General features: G+C 35.4%; 1 protein-coding gene across 7 annotated transcripts in view; it reads left to right on the forward strand.

Annotated features, from left to right (window-relative positions):
- Positions 1-1660: 1660 nt before the first annotated feature.
- LOC132552270 (liprin-alpha-1-like) overlaps positions 1661-21593 on the forward strand; it is a 59944-nt gene continuing 40011 nt past the window's right edge. For all 7 annotated transcript variants that reach the window (XM_060216425.1, XM_060216426.1, XM_060216428.1 and 4 more), the window contains exons 1-7: positions 1661-2145; positions 11698-11802; positions 14964-15128; positions 17163-17237; positions 17592-17729; positions 19031-19252; positions 21369-21515. In XM_060216425.1, the coding sequence (XP_060072408.1) occupies positions 1906-2145; positions 11698-11802; positions 14964-15128; positions 17163-17237; positions 17592-17729; positions 19031-19252; positions 21369-21515 (1092 nt within the window). In that variant the 5' untranslated portion in view covers positions 1661-1905. The remainder of the gene's footprint in view (positions 2146-11697; positions 11803-14963; positions 15129-17162; positions 17238-17591; positions 17730-19030; positions 19253-21368; positions 21516-21593) is intronic.

Genomic DNA, 21593 nt, shown 5'->3' on the forward strand with positions numbered 1-21593 from the left:
ACATGACTTAAAAAAACATTTCAAGACAAACGTATATATTATCATGCCTAGTAACGATTTGCAATTTACATTTAATATTGTCATCATCACAATTTGAGGAATTAAAAAAAACATGGTTAAAAACAAAGTTTTTAGGTGTTTTTTAGCCTTTAAATTTGCAACCAAACAATGCTCAAATCCACCAGCTTAAGGGGGCTCTGCCCCCTGGTCCCCCACCAGGGCTTTGCCCTGGACCCACTGGGGGCCTTAAGGCGGCCCCGGACCCCCTGCCTTAATTATGTGTGTCAGTCCCCCCCCCCCCCCATGTCAAATCGTTTCCGCCGGACCCGAAAACTATAAATTAATTCTTCGTATTAACTAAATGGCCTTGAATCATATTTTTCTTGCACTTTTCTTGGATGAAACTCAATAAACATAACAAAAAAATAATGTTCTTGACAAATATCGAAGGTCACATGAGTCATATTTACTTAAAGACTCAAAACTATTCAATCTTCTGATTAACTAAGAGGCATTTTAAGACTGTATTTGACTGGAAGATTCTCGAAATGAATCCCAACAATTTTGTATGTTTTGTTTTTCAAAACTTAATAAATTTACCAACTTAGAATAGAAGTTCATATGACACAACCAGCAGAAAATAAATGTAACGTTTCAATGACAATATCGTCACCTTCATCAGACAGATGACTAGTGTGAAGCTGGTCAATAAAGCACAAGACGCTTACTCTTCCGGAATACCTTGTCTTATTCTCCTGATAACAAACTTTTCATGCAGCTAAACAGGAATGTGGGGGCCAAGACTCTCATTCATTCATGACAAAGTGTTAATCAAAACGTTGCTGAATTGACTGCAAATATTGTCACCATCTTAAAACGATCTTGATATATCTTAAAAAGGTCATAGGGATAAAATTTGCAACAACACACACAACTTGACCAAAAGACAAGGAGTTAGCAGATACTCAACAAGCATGCGAAAAAAAATACCCTGACCTTGACCCATATTCATGGTGACAGGGGCTACATTTTTATCTCTTGTTGATAGATACTATTTAACACTTGGTGAAGTAAGCATACTTTTGTTTTTAAATAGAATAGAATTAGTTAGATTTAGACTCACACTGAATGTCAGTGATGCGAGATCCGAAACGTAATATGAAAAGTATTGAATACCATAAGAGCAATGTAGGCCCACTGGGCCTTTTATTTACTGTTTACTGATTTAGAAGAAAAAAAGGTGTTACACTTATTATGAAGAAGATAACTTAATTCCGGTTAGGAATTTATTCAATTGTTTGTTTAATATCTTATGTTTTCATTATTCCAATAGTTGATTTTTTATATAGCTATTATAATATAATATTTAAGTTTTATTTTCATGTAGTAATTAATAGGTGTGCACATTGTTTTTTGTATCGAGACAGTTTAAGTATGATAACACCATTTTGCTACTATTATGGGTTGTAGGTGTATCTTTTCTCTTCTTTTTTTTCGTATATCTATATTCTGTAACATTTATTCAGGGCACTTGCCAATCAAGATTGGCTTTCAGAGTTAGCTCCCTTTAATCAGTGTAACTCTGGAATTGTGGGAAATGACACACTTTTGTCGGAAGAAAAGATGGCTACCACGATAAAAAGATGTAGAGAGACTCAAAACCGATGGATTTATTTGCAATGAAGGAGAAGACTAAATCATTTGTTAAACCATTCAGGAAAAAAGTGGAGAAATATTCTTTCGATAAACATTACCATGGATTAGATCGTGTGTATAGTTGCTAAGAAAATGAACTACGCTTTCGGCTAAAATCACTAACTCGAGCGAGGGATGCATCATTCAGTTTCCGTGTCCTTAGCTCCGGTGCTTTCATTTTCCGGGATTGCTTCAGTGTAAATCTTAACGATGATGTGCGATGTGATGCCCACGATCTCTGAGGACGGGTCGACGGACCGAGAGTCTCAGGGATCGGGGGATGATGCTAACTTTGAGCAGCTTATGGTAAACATGTTGGACGAGAGGGATAAGTTGATGGAAACACTACGTGAAACACAGGACTCGCTCTCATTGACTCAAGCTAAACTCTCAGACACAGAAAAAGAGAAAGAAAGCCTTCTCAGTCAACTTCAGTCCACAACCCCTCAGGTAAATACTTGTTTTCTCGTCCCCGGTTACGCCCACGTGTCGTAACATTGAATAGCCTGGTACAGACGCAGACGAACACTGACATCATCTTTGATTGGGGTCCATCAACCGCCATTTTGTATAAATTATAAACCAATGATCAGATCCTCAAAACGGAGATATTATTATTAATCCCTATTAAAGCACGAAATCAGATGCATATTTTATTGCAGATGGAATACAAGATGACGTGGTTCCTAATACCCGACTCCGATTCCAATACACATTGTTTTTGTGTAGCTAAACACCCCCACGGCTCCAAGAATAAATTACATTAGACAAGATGTATTTCATTCTGATTATCATTTCAAATTTCCGAATGCATGAAAGAAAAATAAATTAATATTTGAAAAGTTATGTGACGAAAAAACAGTTGGTAAATGATAGATTCCAAGATAGTTAGGAAAAGGTCCATTTTCTGTAATAGTTTCTTTTGGTTAAATGTACCGGGTAATGCAATTCTTGAAGAGATTGAAGCTAAGGCTTGAACAAGACTACTGACAATATTCATGTTCTCCATAGTATGCATCCAGAAGAACGAATGTATAAGAATTTGCCTTGATGCTATCATGACATTATTTTGAATTAAACTTGCCATTTAAAAGGAATCATGTGTCATATTTACAGCACAGTTTATTGTGAATAGATCTATAAATGAGAATTGTATTTTATATGTACACAGTACTGCATAGATTACTGCTCAATGTATTAACCTATTTTCAGACAGGCAGATAGTTCATCTTTGTATTAAGAAAATTGGTCAGTTCCACAAATGTCACTTTTCCCCTCCTGACTTTTTGATTTTCACAAATTTTTAAAAAAATTACAAGATTTGGGTTTCAATCAGTACTAAAATAAGGTTTGGGGTGATGGCATGATCTAAGGCAAAGAAGTTCTTACATCCAGGATAGATCTCTACCTGATAAGTAAGCTTGTTCCAAAATTGCAGTAATATTGCAGTGAACATCTGTACATTTCATGAAAATGTAGAATTTGTAAATATCTGCATTAAGAATTAAAGGTGGCATATATTAAATTGGGACTGCTGGAAACAAAACTCTTGTCATTGATACAGAACATACAGTATAATGTAATTATACTTAGGAATCTTGTATGATAATGTAATTTATAAATATATTGATGAATAAGTGCACAAGCTTATTATTTTTAATTTGATTAAGATTGTGACATAGACATTTTAATCTTTTAGTTTTTTATTTTTACTATGATAATTCCTCTTCACTGTCTATTCTCATTTGTTTTACATCAACTGATTTTTAATACCTAAGGTTATAATTTCCTGCAGTCAATTTATTTAATAACTCTTCAAGTTTAAAGTCACACATGACGTAAGATATACATGGAAGCATGTTTGAGTCAGAGACACATTCTTTTCAATGAGACTCCCATAAATTTTGAGAACCCAGTGTATCTCTTTATAATGAGAATCATTGAAATTTTTGATATGGTTCTCTGAACTCGCCTGAAAAAATCCTACAAAAATTACTGTGTCACTAAGTTCAGGATGTTGCTACTTTGATCAAATGTTAAGTGTGGCCTTTTTTTTTTAGTAAATCACATGTTTTTCTTAAAGTATTGATATGGTATGAATCTGATATTTATTTCTGTATACAATTGAAATTGTATGAAGTGTACATGTGTTGTTTATGAATCACTGCCTCAGAAATGTGTGCAAAAAAATTCCAGCTACATGTAATTCGTCGCCACATTTTGTGGTTACAGATGGCATAATTACTACAAACGTGTTTGCTATTTCTAAACTCTCTTTTCACTGATGCACATAAACTATGTTGAAGTATAAGTTTTAGCTTCTACTTACAGGTAAAAAGGAAAATGTCCTTTCTCATCATATATGAACATGTAATTTCCTTCCTAATAGATACCAGAGCTCTGAAATGATCATTAAATACCTGACAGTGATATATGATAGCTTGTTGTTATATAGTGTGTATTTGAAAAATGACGTGACTTATCATAATCTAGGTTAAAATATGGAGGCATCAAGAAAAATATCTAATATTTGTTTTGAAATTTTAAATGTTTTCATGAAAAGTAAATAAAATGGAATTTTTCTGTTATGATCTGTAAAGGGAAATAACTCCAATAATTTTTTCAGCTTATCTTCCCAGTTTTTCTTATCTTCAATGAATTTTTTGGTGGAGGATGTCTTAAAAAGTATTTCACAACAATCACTTTTACTTAAGTTATTGGTTGCATTTAGGAATATATGTCATTATAGTTTTGACAGTTTTTATGTCAATTCATGTTTTTCTATGATACATGTTTGTAAACCAATAAAGATCCATACATGTTCTAAAATTTATACTAGATACTTTTGATTCTTCTTCACACTTAGCATTACATTGTAAGTGTAATCCATGTTTGGTGAAGCATTTTAGTCAACAACTAGATAAATAATGTTATTAATTGTCAATAATTTTACTTCTCAATGAAGGTTCCCACGGGATTTAAAAGTATTACTTTTACATGTATGTAATTTGATTTAATGAAGTTATTCATGATTATAACATTCCTGGAAGAGTGTTCTTCCTACATATATTGTATGTGATAATCTTGTAAAGATAGTTGTATGTATATTTAAAAGAAAGATTAAAGGCGTTTGGTATACCTGTTCACCTTATCCATCTCCAAAAGTATCATCAGAATTGATTCGACACTGCATTTATCCAAGTTAAGCAGTCTTTAGATGTTAATTTTATACTTAAAAATTTGAATTCATGATTCAGTATAATATATTATTGATAAGCAGTGCTCCCGAGAATTTTGTAACCAATGGTTAAAGTACCCTTACTTTTCCAACCTTATGAATATAATATGAAATAACATTCACGCTATGAGAGTACATTGTATATTCACTTCTTAAGCTTCAAAGAGGACTACCTTGCCTTGACTTGAGTGATATTTCTTAATGAAAAAAATCGCTTTTCCTCATTTACTCAATAATTTTACTTACCTTTGCTTGTTGAAAAGGGGTGGTAGTTATAAAGCCTTAAAGGTTGACTGTTTGCTGCAATCTGTCGTGGTAATCACCAACTTCTAAATGAAACATTATCAGAATCATTAGTTATGGATCTGGAGGGGGAAAAATCATTGATATAAAGCATTTTTGCAAATAAGATTATGGATACAAAGTTAGAAAGGACGCCTTGTAATGTCTGCATCATATATGCACAAAAGCTCAGTATATACCATGCAACTAATGGGACCATGATATATTATAATGATTTCACTAGCATCCTGAAGATATTTTTATGCTGTCTGAGTTTCATACATAGTTGCTGCTTGGTCTATCTCTCTATCCTTTTCATGTCTGGAGCAAAACTTAAAGATTTTTCCTATAGTTAAGCAAGCTTTAAGAATCGTGAGACTTGATATGCTAACAATTTACTCTAGGGATATATGCAGTGTATTAGATTCTGGGACTACAATGCCTTTTATTTAGTATTTTATACATTACGTAAAGACAAGCTGGCAGCATACATATTCACTTTCACACACAAAATAATAAATATACATATACAAGATCATTGTGGTCGTCGTCCTGGTCATCATCAAAATTGCAGAGTTATTGCCCTTTGTTAAAGTAATGTTTTTAAACTAGGGTAATTCTAAGAGGATTTGCAGTGTATTAGTCAAGGCCAGCATGCCTTTTATTACATAGTTACTTCCCTTTTAAAATTTTGTGTGGCTGGAGCATAGCTTAGCCTGCATTTAAGCCAAGATAATGAAACTTGATTTATACGTTTATGATACTAAGTTGATGTGCAGTTTACCAAAGTCAATGTCTGTAGCCCATTAATTACACTGTTATTACCCTTTATGAAAATTTTGTGTCAAATCACGCTAGTCAGAGGGTTATTTTCTCATGTTCGAAGTGTTTTGAATATTTCTGTTGAATATTTTGTATATGGCTATATATATGTTTATATATGTAGATGTAGCCATGTGCAGCTGTAATATCATTACATAATATATACTGATGTGCACGACTACTGTTTGTGTTATCAGCATATAATATTACATTATACACATGTTCTGTGTTCAAATCCCAATCTTGGAATCAGGCTCATTACATTCCCTACTCACCAGATACAAAAGCTGTAGAGATTATTTACTGTTACATGGCACCAAATACTGACTGTTACATCCTCCAACTTCCAAGTCAATTAGAAACTGGTCTTGACTCTTATATACTACTTTTTCCCTGAGAAGCCCATCTGACAAAATTTGATTTTGATAGCAAAAAATGATCCAAATTATTTTCTATTGATTAAATTATAAATTACCATACAAATGGATGTTAATATTCTTATAGAAGATTTTTACCTATGGAAAATTGAATTCAGATTCAAAAGCTACCAAATCTTCAATTCTAAAGTTTTAATCTTTATTTTTCAAGCCCCACAGATATAATCTAAAGCATCATTGTTATGACTGGTGACATATGTACCTTAACGTTTTTATACCTTGTTTGATTAAATCTGCTGTATCATCTAAAGGAACATTGAATCAGCAAAAATCACATATTAAGATGTCTCTTTGATGATATGATAGATATCCGTTCTATCTATTGTAATTACAATTGGACATTTATGTGTTATAATACATACTAAAAATAGGGAAGGACAAGTTTTTCTTTGTAGGAAAAATGGCTATTCCCTAGTGAAAAAATAAACGAACAAAAACCATGGCCAGCCATAGTAAATTATTAGTAATCTTTTTCTATTTGGTAATGAAAAAGGTAATGATAATATGTGCTTGAAATAAGTTAGTATTTTTTATGAGTTTACACAAAAGAAAATCCATCTGTAGCAAGTTTATTGGTAGTTTTATGTATGGAGTCAAGTATCACTTTTACACTGCAGATGTATTGAATGCTTAAATAAATAAAGACTTGCAAGCAGTTAACGCTTTGGAGACTAAGTAATTTTCAAAAGACAAAATATTGATCTATAATACTTTAATTGAAAGTAGTAGCTATGTATGTTGTGGTTGTGAACACTTACAAGATGGATTTATCACAGGATATCTAATGAATGAAGGTAGTTACGCCCAGTTATAGCAACATACAGGGTAGATCTACACGATTGTGTAGCGTTCATTCAGTATGAAAAAAGAAGGAACAAGCTGTTTTGTGTAATATAACTATGAGAGAATTTGAACTGCGACAACACTTTCAGAAATACAAGCAATGGAAGGTAGTGTTTCTTTAATCTATATACCAATGTCAAAGATTTGTTGTTGGAAAATGCTGATAGGTATATATATAAATATAGATGTTTCACTGACACTTCTATTCTATTTATATATTATATAACTAGTAGACTGTAACAAAGCTGAATTTATGACCAGCTGTGGATTTTGAAAAAAATGTATAATAGTTTGATAAAACATGAATCTAAATTATACTGTGACATTTCCATCACCACGATACACTGGTTTTTGTAAACTTTTACCTCCTATAAACATATTACATTGACAATGTCAATATTTTTGTTGGAATACAATTTCTATACAGCTACAAGACCTTAATAGAATTGACTGTGATGGTAGTGATTTTTGTAGGGGTAATAATTAATTAGCTATCTATAGTATATATCTCTTGAACTGTGATTATGTCTTTGATGGCATACACACATTTCTGTCAGCAAAATGGGCATATTTTATATAAAGAATATTTCTAATTTATTTACACATATTTGATAACTTATTGATGCCATCTTCTTGCATAGATACGTAGTATCCCTATCAAGGCGATCAGATCTTGTACCCTGAAAATCTCTGTAGGGGATCAGTTCCTGTACATTGAGTATCCCTGTACCCTGGAAGTTCCTGTGTAGGGGATCAACTCCTGTACATTAAGTACCCCTGTACCCTGCAAGTTCCTGTGTCGGGGATCAGCTCCTGTACATTGAGTACCCCTGTACCCTGCAAGTTCCTGTGTTGGGGATCAGCTCCTGTACATTGAGTACCCCTGTACCCTGCAAGTTCCTGTGTAGGGGATCAGCTCCTGTACATTGAGTACCCCTGTACCCTGGAAGTTCCTGTGTAGGGGATCAGCTCCTGTACATTGAGTACCCCTGTACCCTGGAAGTTCCTGTGAAGGGGATCAGCTCCTGTACATTGAGTACCCCTGTACCCTGCAAGTTCCTGTGTAGGGGATCAGCTCCTGTACATTGAGTATCCCTGTACCCTGGAAGTTCCTGTGTAGGGGATCAGCTCCTGTACATTAAGTACCCCTGTACCCTGGAAGTTCCTGTGTAGGGGATCAGCTCCTGTACATTGAGTACCCCTGTACCCTGCAAGTTCCTGTGTAGGGGATCAGCTCCTGTACATTGAGTACCCCTGTACCCTGCAAGTTCCTGTGTAGGGGATCAGCTCCTGTACATTGAGTACCCCTGTACCCTGGAAGTTCCTGTGTAGGGGATCAGCTCCTGTACATTGAGTACCCCTGTACCCTGGAAGTTCCTGTGTAGGGGATCAGCTCCTGTACATTGAGTACCCCTGTACCCTGGAAGTTCCTGTGTAGGGGATCAGCTCCTGTACATTGAGTACCCCTGTACCCTGGAAGTTCCTGTGTAGGGGATCAGCTCCTGTACATTGATAATCCCTGTCTAGGAGATCAGATCTTGTACCCGGGAAGTTCCTGTGTAGGGGATCAGTTCCTGTACATTGAGTATCCCTGTATCCTGGAAGTTCCTGTGTAGGGTATCAGTTCCTGTACATTGAGTATCCCTGTACCCGGGAAGTTCCTGTGTAGGGTATCAGTTCCTGTACATTGAGTATCCCTGTACCCTGGAAGTTCCTGTGTAGGGGATCAGCTCCTGTACATTGAGTACCCCTGTACCCTGGAAGTTCCTGTGTAGGGGATCAGCTCCTGTACATTGAGTACCCCTGTACCCTGGAAGTTCCTGTGTAGGGGATCAGCTCCTGTACATTGAGTACCCCTGTACCCTGGAAGTTCCTGTGTAGGGGATCAGCTCCTGTACATTAAGTACCCCTGTACCCTGGAAGTTCCTGTGTAGGGGATCACTCCTGTACCCTGGAATGTAGGGGATGAGTACCCCTGTACCCTGGAAGTTCCTGTGTAGGGGATCAGTTCCTGTACATTGAGTATCCCTGTACCCTGGAAGTTCCTGTGTAGGGGATCAGTTCCTGTACATTGAGTATCCCTGTACCCTGGAAGTTCCTGTGTAGGGGATCAGCTCCTGTACATTAAGTACCCCTGTACCCTGGAAGTTCCTGTGTAGGGGATCAACTCCTGTACATTAAGTACCCCTGTACCCTGGAAGTTCCTCTGTAGGGGATCAGTTCCTGTACATTGAGTATCCCTGTACCCTGGAAGTTCCTGTGTAGGGGATCAACTCCTGTACATTGAGTATCCCTGTACCCTGGAAGTTCCTGTGTAGGGGATCAGTTCCTGTACATTGAGTATCCCTGTACCCTGGAAGTTCCTGTGTAAGGTATCAGCTCCTGTACTCTGAATACCCTTGTCTAGGGGACTAGCTCCTTTATCCTGATTCTCCTTGTTTACAGAACCAGCTCCTGTTTCCTCAATATTACTCAGCTCCTTGTAATAAGTCTTTTATTCATAATCTCACTGAAGCTAACTTTGCTGTATAAACTCACCCATTTGAATATGTTATTTAAGTTATGTTTGAGAAATGTTTAACAAGTGTGATTCTCAGAAGGTAGTGATATTCTTTCCTACTTACTCATTATGTATATATTCTTCAATTTATTAAATTGGTTTTAATTAAAAAATGGTCAGATATGAAATACTTACCATCTAATTATTATTTATTTACAAATGTACTTAATTTGGTGCCAGCATCTGTTTTAGTGATTTATAATTTTAATATTGGTGATATTATCAGTAATAAGTATTAGGCACATTGATGAATTTGCACACCTAAATTTATACAACACACAGAAACTGCAAATTAGCAAAATCACACTTTAGCACAAATTAGCACAATCACACTATAGCACAATACTTGCACAGTAAATATTACGAAAATAAGGTTACCTCAAAAATTTATTATGAAAATAAGGTTACCACAAAAAATTATTACCAAAATAAGGTTACCACAAAAATTTGTACATTAACAGCATTTGTTATCCCCTGCAAAACACGTTTAGGAGGGATAGTAGTTTTGGCTCTGTCCATGTGTGTGCATCCATCCATCCCATGGCTTTTCCAGGCTATAACTTCAAAACCATTTCATTCAATTGAGTTCAGTAAAACTTTCTGTATACATTAGGTTAGTGTCCTAGTTGTGCATTTTACTATTGATGACATTTCATTTTTATAAATTTTTCTAATACCATGGAAACAAAGTAAAAAAACACAAAATTAGTGTTAACTTTCCTTTGTGTACTACAGCTTGGAAACCATTCTACTCAACTCCAGAAAGCTTTTTGTATAAAGTAGCTTAGTGTCCCTGTTGTGCCTTTTTCTTATTGAGGACATTATGTTATTTATCTTTTTGTTACCATTAATTTTTTTTCGATTTCTTGTGACTTCTTGTATTTTTTCCAGAGCTCATAGATTGTATTCATGGGCAATACCAATCTCTATTCAATATCAACAGTCAAACACACAGGATCTACATCAAGATATAAACTCTTACTATAAGGTTGATATAATGTTGAAGTTGAGGAGATGCAAAGGAAATTTAATTGATAATTAACCAAAGAAGACGTTCCATTTTGCACTGCACTTTCACTGTAATAGATATTCAGGTGATAGTAGCGGTACATAATTGAGTGACGTCACAAATTTTTATACTAGTACATATATATTACATTATATTTTGGTTTTACACCAACAGCTGAGTGTGGGGGATAATGCCACGTTTTGTGACTCCTACTTTTTATACATAAATTAACAAATACTTACAGAATTAAATTAAGAGAGACTACATGTGTGATGTATGGTATGATCTGATAAGGTTTTGTTAAAATTTATCAACCCAATAACTGTCTGTACCTATGTAATATGCTACCGAATTATTTAATCATAAGAAATGGTGCGTTAAATGTGAACACAGTTGAGTTGTAAAATATGTTACAAGACTAATCATTGATTGCAGAGTAAGTTGTGATATCTTTTAAAGCAGTGATCTAGATCTGACCATTACGTATGAAACCAGGGGACAAAAACACATCTTTTTCGTGATTTACCCATTTATATTTGGACAAATTTTGATAGGCTATATAGGGATTTATCTGTTGTATGTTACAGAAAGGTTCATAAAAACATGAAAGGGAAAATCTGATGTTTTTATTTAATGTTTTGCATATGCAGTGGTAATTTTTATTAAAAACACAGTGTACTCTTTCAGTCTTCAATTTAATGTACACCGCCTTTGGTTATTTGTCCGTTAAAGTTTTAGTCTCATACCAAGAGGGTGTCAAATTCGTGATGTATAAATTCTGATTATCAATGTCTTTTTTGTTCATTTACAGCAAGAATATGCATCACTGGCAAAAGAAGTGAATGCTATGCGAGATCAGTTATTGGAGCGAGAAGAAGAGGTTTCCGAATTGAAGGCAGAACGCAATAATACCAGGGTAGGTAGCAAAATTGACGCCCATTAGCCAATTAAGGTTATGATATACAGGGTGTATTTAACAAATTGATAAAATAAACCAATTCAAATCAGTGTAATGCATGATTGGTTATTAATTAATCTCGCAACCAACCAATCAAATTCAGTGTTTGTAAAATAGGGTAGGGATGTGACAATCTCAGTCAGTCATCAATACAGAATAGGAACTAATTTAACAATCATTCATTCGTTGTTATAGTAACTACAAACAAATAGAATAAGTATACATAACTGGATGGTACTAATCTAGGATTGATGTATAGGATTGGTTATAGACAAGATTTATAAAAAAAAAGTCGTCTGATGTGTACATGGGTTTGAGTATTAATCCTATTACGGCCAGAAAACAATCTAGTCTCAATGTGAATGACCAGTGAAGCTGCCCGTTTTGTAGAACTGATTTACTGTAAATTGGTAAAACAGCAGGGATGAGATCTTCAGCTTCCTGTCGACTCCAAGCATATTACATAGACTTAGGACTATAGATGCTGACAGCTGATTGGCTGGCCACCTGTTATCAGTTATTAGATATAAACAGTTGTACATATAGCCAAAGATCTCCGAAGTCAAGCTTGGTCATTTTGTAAAGCTATTCCAGTATAAGTTGCACACTTCATTATGTTATCGTTAAATTGTTTGTTCTTTTTTGTATAAGCTTTCCTTGGACAGCAACATGTCAATTTTCCTTTGGTTTATTCCACTTGTTTTCAGTCTTCAGTAATTGTGACTTTTTTGTGTCTATTGGATTTACTTGACAGTTACAATTTGTTATAAAAGATAAAAATTTTTAGAGATATCTAATATAAGCTAGGTAAAAAGGAAATACTGATTTGTGTTTAAAAGAGGCAGTTGCAATAGTTTCATATATTTTGAGAGAAAAAAAAAGATTACAAAAATGTTAAGGTATGTATGTTCAGTGACTAGCCATGACACTATGTGTGTAACTGTAATGTCTCCCCATAAATGGTTTTTGAAACAGAGCAGAAACTTGAATTAGAAAAAGCTAACTAGGACAGCATATAATGATAAGATATATATTGAAAGTCTTGTTAGCATAAATAAAACGAAAAATTGATATTGGCCAAATTCATATGATTTTGTATATTGTAATGATCATCAGAGGCGATATAATTAAAAAACCAAAGATAACATACACATGATTATATTGTAATGATTGTGATAATTGTACTTAGGTTTGTTTATATAACCAATATAAAGCTGATTTAGCTGTGGGTAATGATGGTTGATAGGGGAACATTTACTGTCTGTATCCTGTAGGATATAATGATCGAGGGAAGGGTATTGAGTAGGCAGGCTCCAGTAACAGCCTCTAACTGCTCATAATCATTGTGGAAATTATATCCATAATATCATGAGGATGGTGTTCAGATACATGGCTAGGATTCAGGTTTAGGTCAAAAACTATGAACTGGGTGGAATCAAAGTCATGCAATTTTGTTTATAAATAGTTTAAAGAAGATAAGATTTTGCTTTAAAATCCATAACATATGGTTTAAATATTTTCTGAATTTTAAGAATTTAAAGTAGATATCATTGCCCCAAATAATAAATACCATCCAGAAATATTTTGATGAATTAAAGTATGAAGTATGTAAGATGAGGTGGTTGTTTTCTGAATTTAACAAATATTCAAGAACTGATTGTTGTAACATTTTAAAATAGTTTTGATAAGTGCTTCAGTGTGCTTATGTATCAGATATAAAAAAAATAGAGGGAAGAATGAGATTTTACTAGGGTTTCCATCATGCTCCTATCATCCACAGCATATGTCTGTCTCTCAAGCCATATGTTTGGACTCTTATCAAAATAGATAGGAAACACTTATCAAAATGGAGTGTTTACAAAACAGATGTGTTACATGTACAGGGGACAGACGTGTTAGAACTACAAAACCCCTGTCAGTATTTACTGCATTATCAGAGTACCATGTTTGCTCTTTCTTTGTTACATGCAAGACATTACTGGGAGGAAAAACTTTCCTGACAAACCCAGTGCTCGGAAGATAAAGTTAGCATTGTCACACCAGAAAGGCAACTTCCAGATTATATAGTATCTGGAAAAAATAAATTTGAACTATATATAGATATAACGGAATAAGAAGGATGTGAATAAATAGAAACTTTATTTTTTCTACAAATTTTGCGAAACAAGTAATTTCAACTTATGTAATCATTCTTTTTGTTCCGGATGTAAGCGTGTGAGGGGCTTATTGTGGGGGGAAACTGGAGTATCCAGGGAAAACCCATGTGGTCGGGCAGGTGACCCTACCTTTTCACATCCGTTCCGGGAATCGAACCCCAGACAGCTAGGTGAAAGGCGAGTGCGTTACCACTGTGCCACCCGACCACCCTAAGAAAGATGTTATCATCCATTGTTATTTCATGGCATTTAGACTTCTTTTTAGAAGGCTTAGATGGTTTAGGAAAATCTGAGCAACTGAGGAATGTTTGAATTTAAAGTATTCATAGAAGTTATTTTTGATCTATGTTCATCAATACTTCCAGCATGTGTTAAATGTTGGCAACAGTTATTGAAATCATAAATGAGTTCCATATTGATGTAATGAAGACAGATAATTTTACAAACTGCTTGCTATAACACATTTAAACTATATATACCTTTGAATTTAAGGTACTTTGATATATGTGTAAGACCTTTAAAGTTGCATTGCCTTTCAAGTTGTTTCACTTTAAAAACTGATAATCCCTTATACTGACTGCAACTTTGAAGTGAGCTTACCTTTATTGCTACCTTTACCTGTAAATTATGTTTACATATGAACTTCATGTTTGAAATGTGACTTTATCTTTAGAATGAATTCACCTGTAAATTGATAGATTTTTTAATTGAATTTACCTTTAAAAAACTATGAAGGACTTTCTCACTATTGATAAGATAATCATTTATGTAGTGCTTACACTAGTACATGCCGTTTTACTGATGAGGTATGTGAGAGAAAAATACAATAAGACTCTAGGAAATAACCTAGAAAATTGAAGATGTAATGGGAAGTTTTACTTTACATTTCAATCGTTTATTTTCTGATTTGCCCTTTTTACCATGTCCTAAAGTTAATCCAATGATGCTTGCTTTTTATTACAGTTGCTGCTGGAGCACCTAGAATGTCTAGTATCTAGACATGAACGATCTCTCAGGATGACTGTGGTCAAGCGACAGGCTTCCTCCCCAGCGGGCGTTTCCAGTGAGGTAGAAGTGCTGAAAGCACTCAAGTCCTTATTTGAACACCATAAAGCTTTAGATGAAAAGGTGAGTGATTCAGTCCACACTGGATGTAAGGTTCATCTTTACTAATTGATTCATCCTAACCAACCATAGACTAAACAATTCCCTGTCAGTTAGATGGTCAGAGCAAATAAATGTTGTATTAAAAAGGTCTCTATTCCTAGTCTTAAAATCTTCTTTGTCCTTGATTGAATAATCTTCTCCTTATCAATGGTTGGTTGAACAGTTCACTTCACTTGGCAAAGTTATCAACATCTAAACATGATTAAACAGTTCACTTTTCTTGGTTTAGATAACAAGTCTCATCAACACTGGGTTGAACAGTTCACTTATTAACAACCTTCATCAGTCCTTTGAAGGGAAATGAACTTTCACTGGTTAATTGAATGATCATACCTTATCAGTCCCATACGGAACAGTACTAAGTCATCAACTCTCATAAATACAGCATCCATCGGACGTCGGACGTCAACTTTTTACTAAAAATCACTACTTGTCATGAATAACTGAGAAGGTTTGACCAAATTTGGTCTGAAACATCCATTGGGGAAGGGATTTGTGTAAATATTGGTTCTCGACCACCAGGGGACTGAGGAGCAGTGTCCAAAAGTGGAAATTTAATTAGTTCTTTAAATTTTGTTCTGTTCTATAGAATTGACTGGGGTGGGTGGGTGGCTATATAGGGGAAATAAAGCAGATTCTTTACGATCCTGCTCCTCCTTTAGAAGTGATTTAATGTTGCCCGTTTTAGGTTTAAAGCATTACTAGGGGAAGGGGAAGCAATTTTGCATAAACAATTTGTCATGGCTCCAGGAGGCTGGAAGTTCAGGGCCCATTAAGGGAATTTGAGAAAATTGTTTAAAATCCTACTCCTCTTGTAGAGATGATTGATTTTGACCGACTTTGGTCTGAAGTGTTGTTAGGTGAAGAGGAATTCATTTCTATAAACAATGGATCCCTACCTCCTGGGGTGGGAGGGGCAGGGCCCAATTGTCAGAATAATTAAATTTTGTCCGAAAATGGTCTGAATCATCATTGGGTGCATCTGATTCCCCTTTGAGCAGAGGAACAGGGCCTTTGATGGGAATTAAGATACTTATCTTTCAAATACTTATCTCTTTCTTTAAATAAAATAATATTTCAACAAACTAAACTAGGTGAGTGATATAGGCCCTATGGGCCTCTTGTTTTAAATGCTACATTCCATCCAATTGGTGTACATTTTTATCATTAGTCCAATTTCTACATACACTTTCTTTATATTTAATTTCTAACTTGCACATTATCTGTGTGTGTGAAGTTGAATCTCTTGTTTCTTTCTACAACTTTGAAGTCTCTATGATTGATGTCAATAGATGTGCTGTAACTGTTGGTGGTATGTTTATAAGGAGCAATGTTCCCTGATCTGTTGGAGAACATTGGCAGTTCAGGGCTGTTGTTGTCAGTATACTTTACAGCTGATAAGTAATACTTGGATAGCAATGCACACACATTTTCCATTGTGAAGAAACTTTGGCAGGATTCTCAAAGAGTAAAAGCTGTTTATATTGCTTATGTGATATCTAACACCTCAGAAATGGTGATTTACTTAGATACAGAGGGTTTCATATATGATAAGCTCCAATACTATTTCTTGAAAATTTAAAAAATTTCTCTAAATTACCTGGTAATCTTGCAGTAAAAAAAATCTTTGAACATTTTATCTTATCAATCTTGTATACTCTGACTTATGGCTATATGCAAAGATACTTTTACTCAAATCCTGCAATCAATTTTGGAAGCTCGAAGCTGCAGGTGGAATGTCTTAATTCTCTCACTAGAACAGGAAGTATGAAAATGTTGCCAACCAAAAACTGTGTTGTACCTGGCCGAAAATTTCATCAAATTAAGGTTGGTCAAACCAATTACTTTTTATATCAGATAACGTTCTTACTAAGATAGTTATAATGCCATAATGTGCTGAAAATATGAATTTTGTCAGTTTTTTCCTTGGGAGGTACTGAGCTATTAATGTGTTTGTATGCTGTTGTTTGTATGCTGTTCTTTCGTTTGTTCAAGGTTCGTGAGAGGTTAAGAGTAGCCCTTGAGAGAGTAGCAACATTAGAGGAAGATTTGGCCAGTGCCAACCAAGAGGTAAGTAACATTGTACTGATATTCCTGCCATTGCTGTTTGGACCAGTTGAAGGTCAAGGTCATGTGCCTCTCAGTTATTTTTTGTTCACTGGTTTCAGACTTATTCAAAGTAAATTAAACCACACTTAATCACCTAAAGGTCAGTTGAAGGTCAGGTTGGCATGTTCATAGCTGAAATGGCAGACCTTGAGAAAAGGAGGATTCAATTACCCTACCGTATATAAAAAAAATATATTGGGCAACAAGCCAACCTTGTGGGTTTTCTCTTGTTTTTACTCAATTCCAAAACTTTAAAATGTACTTATGACTTAAGAAATGAAATGGTCCTTTGTAATGACTCTTATTTCTTTGCAGTTGTTTACATTACGAGAGCAGCAGAGTAAGTCACGTCATTCCAGTGGTAGTACAGAGGATGGCAAACCAGCCAAGTTGGAGGCCATACAACAAGAAGGGACGGAGTCCAACAAGCCGGACCACTTACACCACCCAAAGGTAAGAAACCATCTCCCTTAGACCCTATCATTGGCAAGACACCAACCGTCAGCTCTATTTCTACCAGGATTTTTAACTGGGATCACTTACATGACACCAACCCTAAGCTCTGTTTCTACAAGGATTTTATAATATGAGTCGTTTACATGACCCTGACCCTCAGCTCTGTTTCTACAAGGATTTTATAATACGGGTCACTTACATGACCCTGACCCTCAGCTCTGTTTCTACAAGGATTTTATAATATGGGTCGTTTACATGACCCCGACCCTCAGCTCTGTTTCTACAAGGATTTTATAATATGAGTCGTTTACATGACCCCGACCCTCAGCTCTGTTTCTACAAGGATTTTATAATATGAGTCGTTTACATGACCCCGACCCTCAGCTCTGTTTCTACAAGGATTTTATAATACGGGTCACTTACATGACCCTGACCCTCAGCTCTGTTTCTACAAGGGAGTCGTTTACATGACCCCGACCCTCAGCTCTGTTTCTACAAGGATTTTATAATATGAGTCGTTTACATGACCCCGACCCTCAGCTCTGTTTCTACAAGGATTTTATAATACGGGTCACTTACATGACCCCAGCCCTCAGCTCTGTTTCTACAAGGATTTTATAATATGAGTCGTTTACATGACCCCAACCCTCAGCTCTGTTTCTACGAGGATCCAGGTCTAAAGAGATAAAAAAGAAAGAAGGAAATTTAGTTGCTCTCACCCAGTCCCCTATCCTCTGCCTGAGTCAAGTAAAACAAGACTGATAATTAGTAATCATCCCTCAAGACCTTCTCTTATGGTGTACAAGTGTCCAAATAAAACAGACTGGATACTTGCCACCAAGACCCCCTTCTCTACCATATCTCTACAGCAATCCAAGTCTTAACATGCAGACCATGTACACTACTCTCTTCAATCCACTTCCTCCCTTCTGTAAGTAGGCCAGGATATTTTCCTTCTTTGTCCAAGGCTTAAAAACAGAATCATTTATAATATTCATTGGTAAATACCAGTCTTTTTCCATCCTCGACCATGATTCTACTGAGATACTAATCCAAAATGTTGGATTACTACTCCTATCCAAGGTATGGACCTTCAATAAGAAGGATTTCCTTAAGTCATACCACAGTCTCCATGATACACTATCATAAGGATTTGATTTGATATTGATGTTCATTAAGCATGTCTGATATAGCCAAGATATTCCAAGATTTAATAGTTAATAATCATTTAGACAATTTTGAAAAGAAAAAATTCTTTATGTTACCAATTTTTATTTGTTTTGCCTGTGTTTTTGTAGCGATTATCAAATGGATCCATTGATCCCGACTCTGACGTCAATCGAGTTATAGAGCTACAGGACACTGTAGAGAAGCAGAACTCCGAGCTGACATCAGCCAGAACCAAGATGTTAGAAATGACTAATAAGATGACTGAGCTTGAGGAAAATTATACATGTAACCAAAAAGATTTGATTAAATGTCAGGAGCAGGTGGTCAAGCTCCAACGAGATCTGCGAGAGGTAAGAGCAGTGTTACACAATAGAAAAAAATCATGATAGATATGCAAAAAAGGAAATTACATCAATAAAACATAATAGCAGTGTTATTCTAAGTTCTTCCTGATTGAGTAAATGTGAATGCAAGTATTTCTTCATTTTGTATTATTTTGAAAGCTGAGTGCTATATTTCTTCAAAAAACCTTGCCAAAAAGGAAATGTATGTAATACATATTATGTTATGTTTCAAGGGCAACCCAGTATATAGCCATGATTTTGCTCAGAACATTTTTCCCTTATTATATAAAACCGATTAAATGATATAATTTCTATGTATTTTGTCATCCACCAACCATTTTCTATTACAAAACTGTCAAATTCCCCAACCATGAACAAAACTGTCAAATTCCCCAACCATGAACAAAACTGTCAAATTCCCCAACCATGACCAAAACTGTCAAATTCCCCAACCATGACCAAAACTGTCAAATTCCCCAACCATGAACAAAACTGTCAAATTCCCCAACCATGACCAAAACTCTCAAATTCCCCAACCATGAACAGAACTGTCAAATTCCCCAACCATGAACATAACTGTCAAATTCCCCAACCATGAACAGAACTGTCAAATTCCCCAACCATGAACAGAACTGTCAAATTCCCCAACCATGAACAGAACTGTCAAATTCCCCAACCATGAACAGAACTGTCAAATTCCCCAACCATGAACAGAACTGTCAAATTCCCCAACCATGACCAAAACTGTCAAATTCCCCAACCATGAACAAAACTGTCAAATTCCCCAACCATGAACAGAACTGTCAAATTCCCCAACCATGAACAGAACTGTCAAATTCCCCAACCATGAACAGAACTGTCAAATTCCCCAGACATATCACCATGTTTTTAGTTTATTTTTGTCTGAGATGTCTGTCTTTCTATTGAAGAATCAGTCATATGTCAAGTAAACATAGTAAACAACACTCATGGTAAAGATGTATTGTGGTGGTTGTATATTGTAAGTCATTCCAATAGCAGGAAAAAAACCCAGGAATTTTCTTAATTTCATTTATATCAATTAATTCATTTCTAATTCAATTTTACCTGTTAGCTAGATTTATGAAATGTAGTCCTGGTCAAGACCTGACAATAATGTGTAACGTCAGCCACGTATCTGTCGATACTCTGCATACTGTGCAGAACGTTAGTAAATAGTATAAAATTGAACTACAAACACTTTAATGCTATATCCGTAATTCATAACGTTTAATTCCTCAAATAACATTGATTAAAAGATCAAAATTAAAATATGTTTTGTTTGTTTATCTACTTTCATGTATCAGGTCTTTGTTCACTCGAACATAAGTACATTTTATAGCACATGAATTGTTTTATGGGGGTGTTGTCCAGAAACCCTGTTGTATTGTTACCCCAATTATACTGCCAAAATTAACCCTGGTGTGCTGTCACCCCCTTTATACTGCCAAAATCAACCCAGTTGTATTGTCACCCCATCATACTGCCAAAATAAACCCTGTTGTATTGTCACCCCCTTTATACTGCCAAGATTAACCCAGTTGTATTGTCAACCCCATTATACTGCCAAAATAAACCATGTTGTATTGTCAACCCCTTTATACTGCCAAGATTAACCCAGTTGTATGGTCAACCCCATTATACTGCCAAAATAAACCATGTTGTATTGTCACCCCCTTTATACTGCCAAAATCCTGTTGTATTGTAAACCCCATTATACTGGCAAAATTAAGCTTGTTGTACTGTCACCCCCTTTATACTGCCTAAATTAACCCTGTTGTATTATCACCCCATCATACTGCCAAGATTAACCCAGTTGTATTGTCTACCCCATTATAATGCCAAAATAAACCCTGTTGTACAGTCACCTTCATTATACTGCAAAAATTGACACCCATTGTACTGTGACCCAAATTATACTCCCATAATTGACCCCTGTTGTACTGTGACCCCAATAATACTGCAAAAATGAACCCTGTTATACTGTCAACCTCATGATACTGCAAAGTACAGAAGGTAGCTGTATATCAAGGGACTGTTGTATTACAAAATTAAGGCTTCAGAATGATATCGCTGTGTTTACACAATGTTTTTTGTTTTATAGTCATTGGCCCAAAGAGAAGATCAAGAGGAAAGAATAGCTACATTAGAGAAGCGCTACCTCAATGCTCAACGGGAGTCCACATCATTACATGATCTCAACGACAAATTAGAGTCGGAACTTGCCAATAAGGAATCACAGCTGAAGTCGGTATGTTTCAAACATAGCTGTAAGATTAAACATAAACCCCCTGGCCCAGTCACCCATCAGTGTGTTTGTTGGTTGGTT

The sequence above is a fragment of the Ylistrum balloti genome, unplaced genomic scaffold (genome assembly GCF_031769215.1).
Source record: "Ylistrum balloti isolate Yb309-2 unplaced genomic scaffold, AGI_CSIRO_Ybal_v1 Utg370242, whole genome shotgun sequence".
NCBI lineage: Eukaryota > Metazoa > Mollusca > Bivalvia > Pectinida > Pectinidae > Ylistrum > Ylistrum balloti.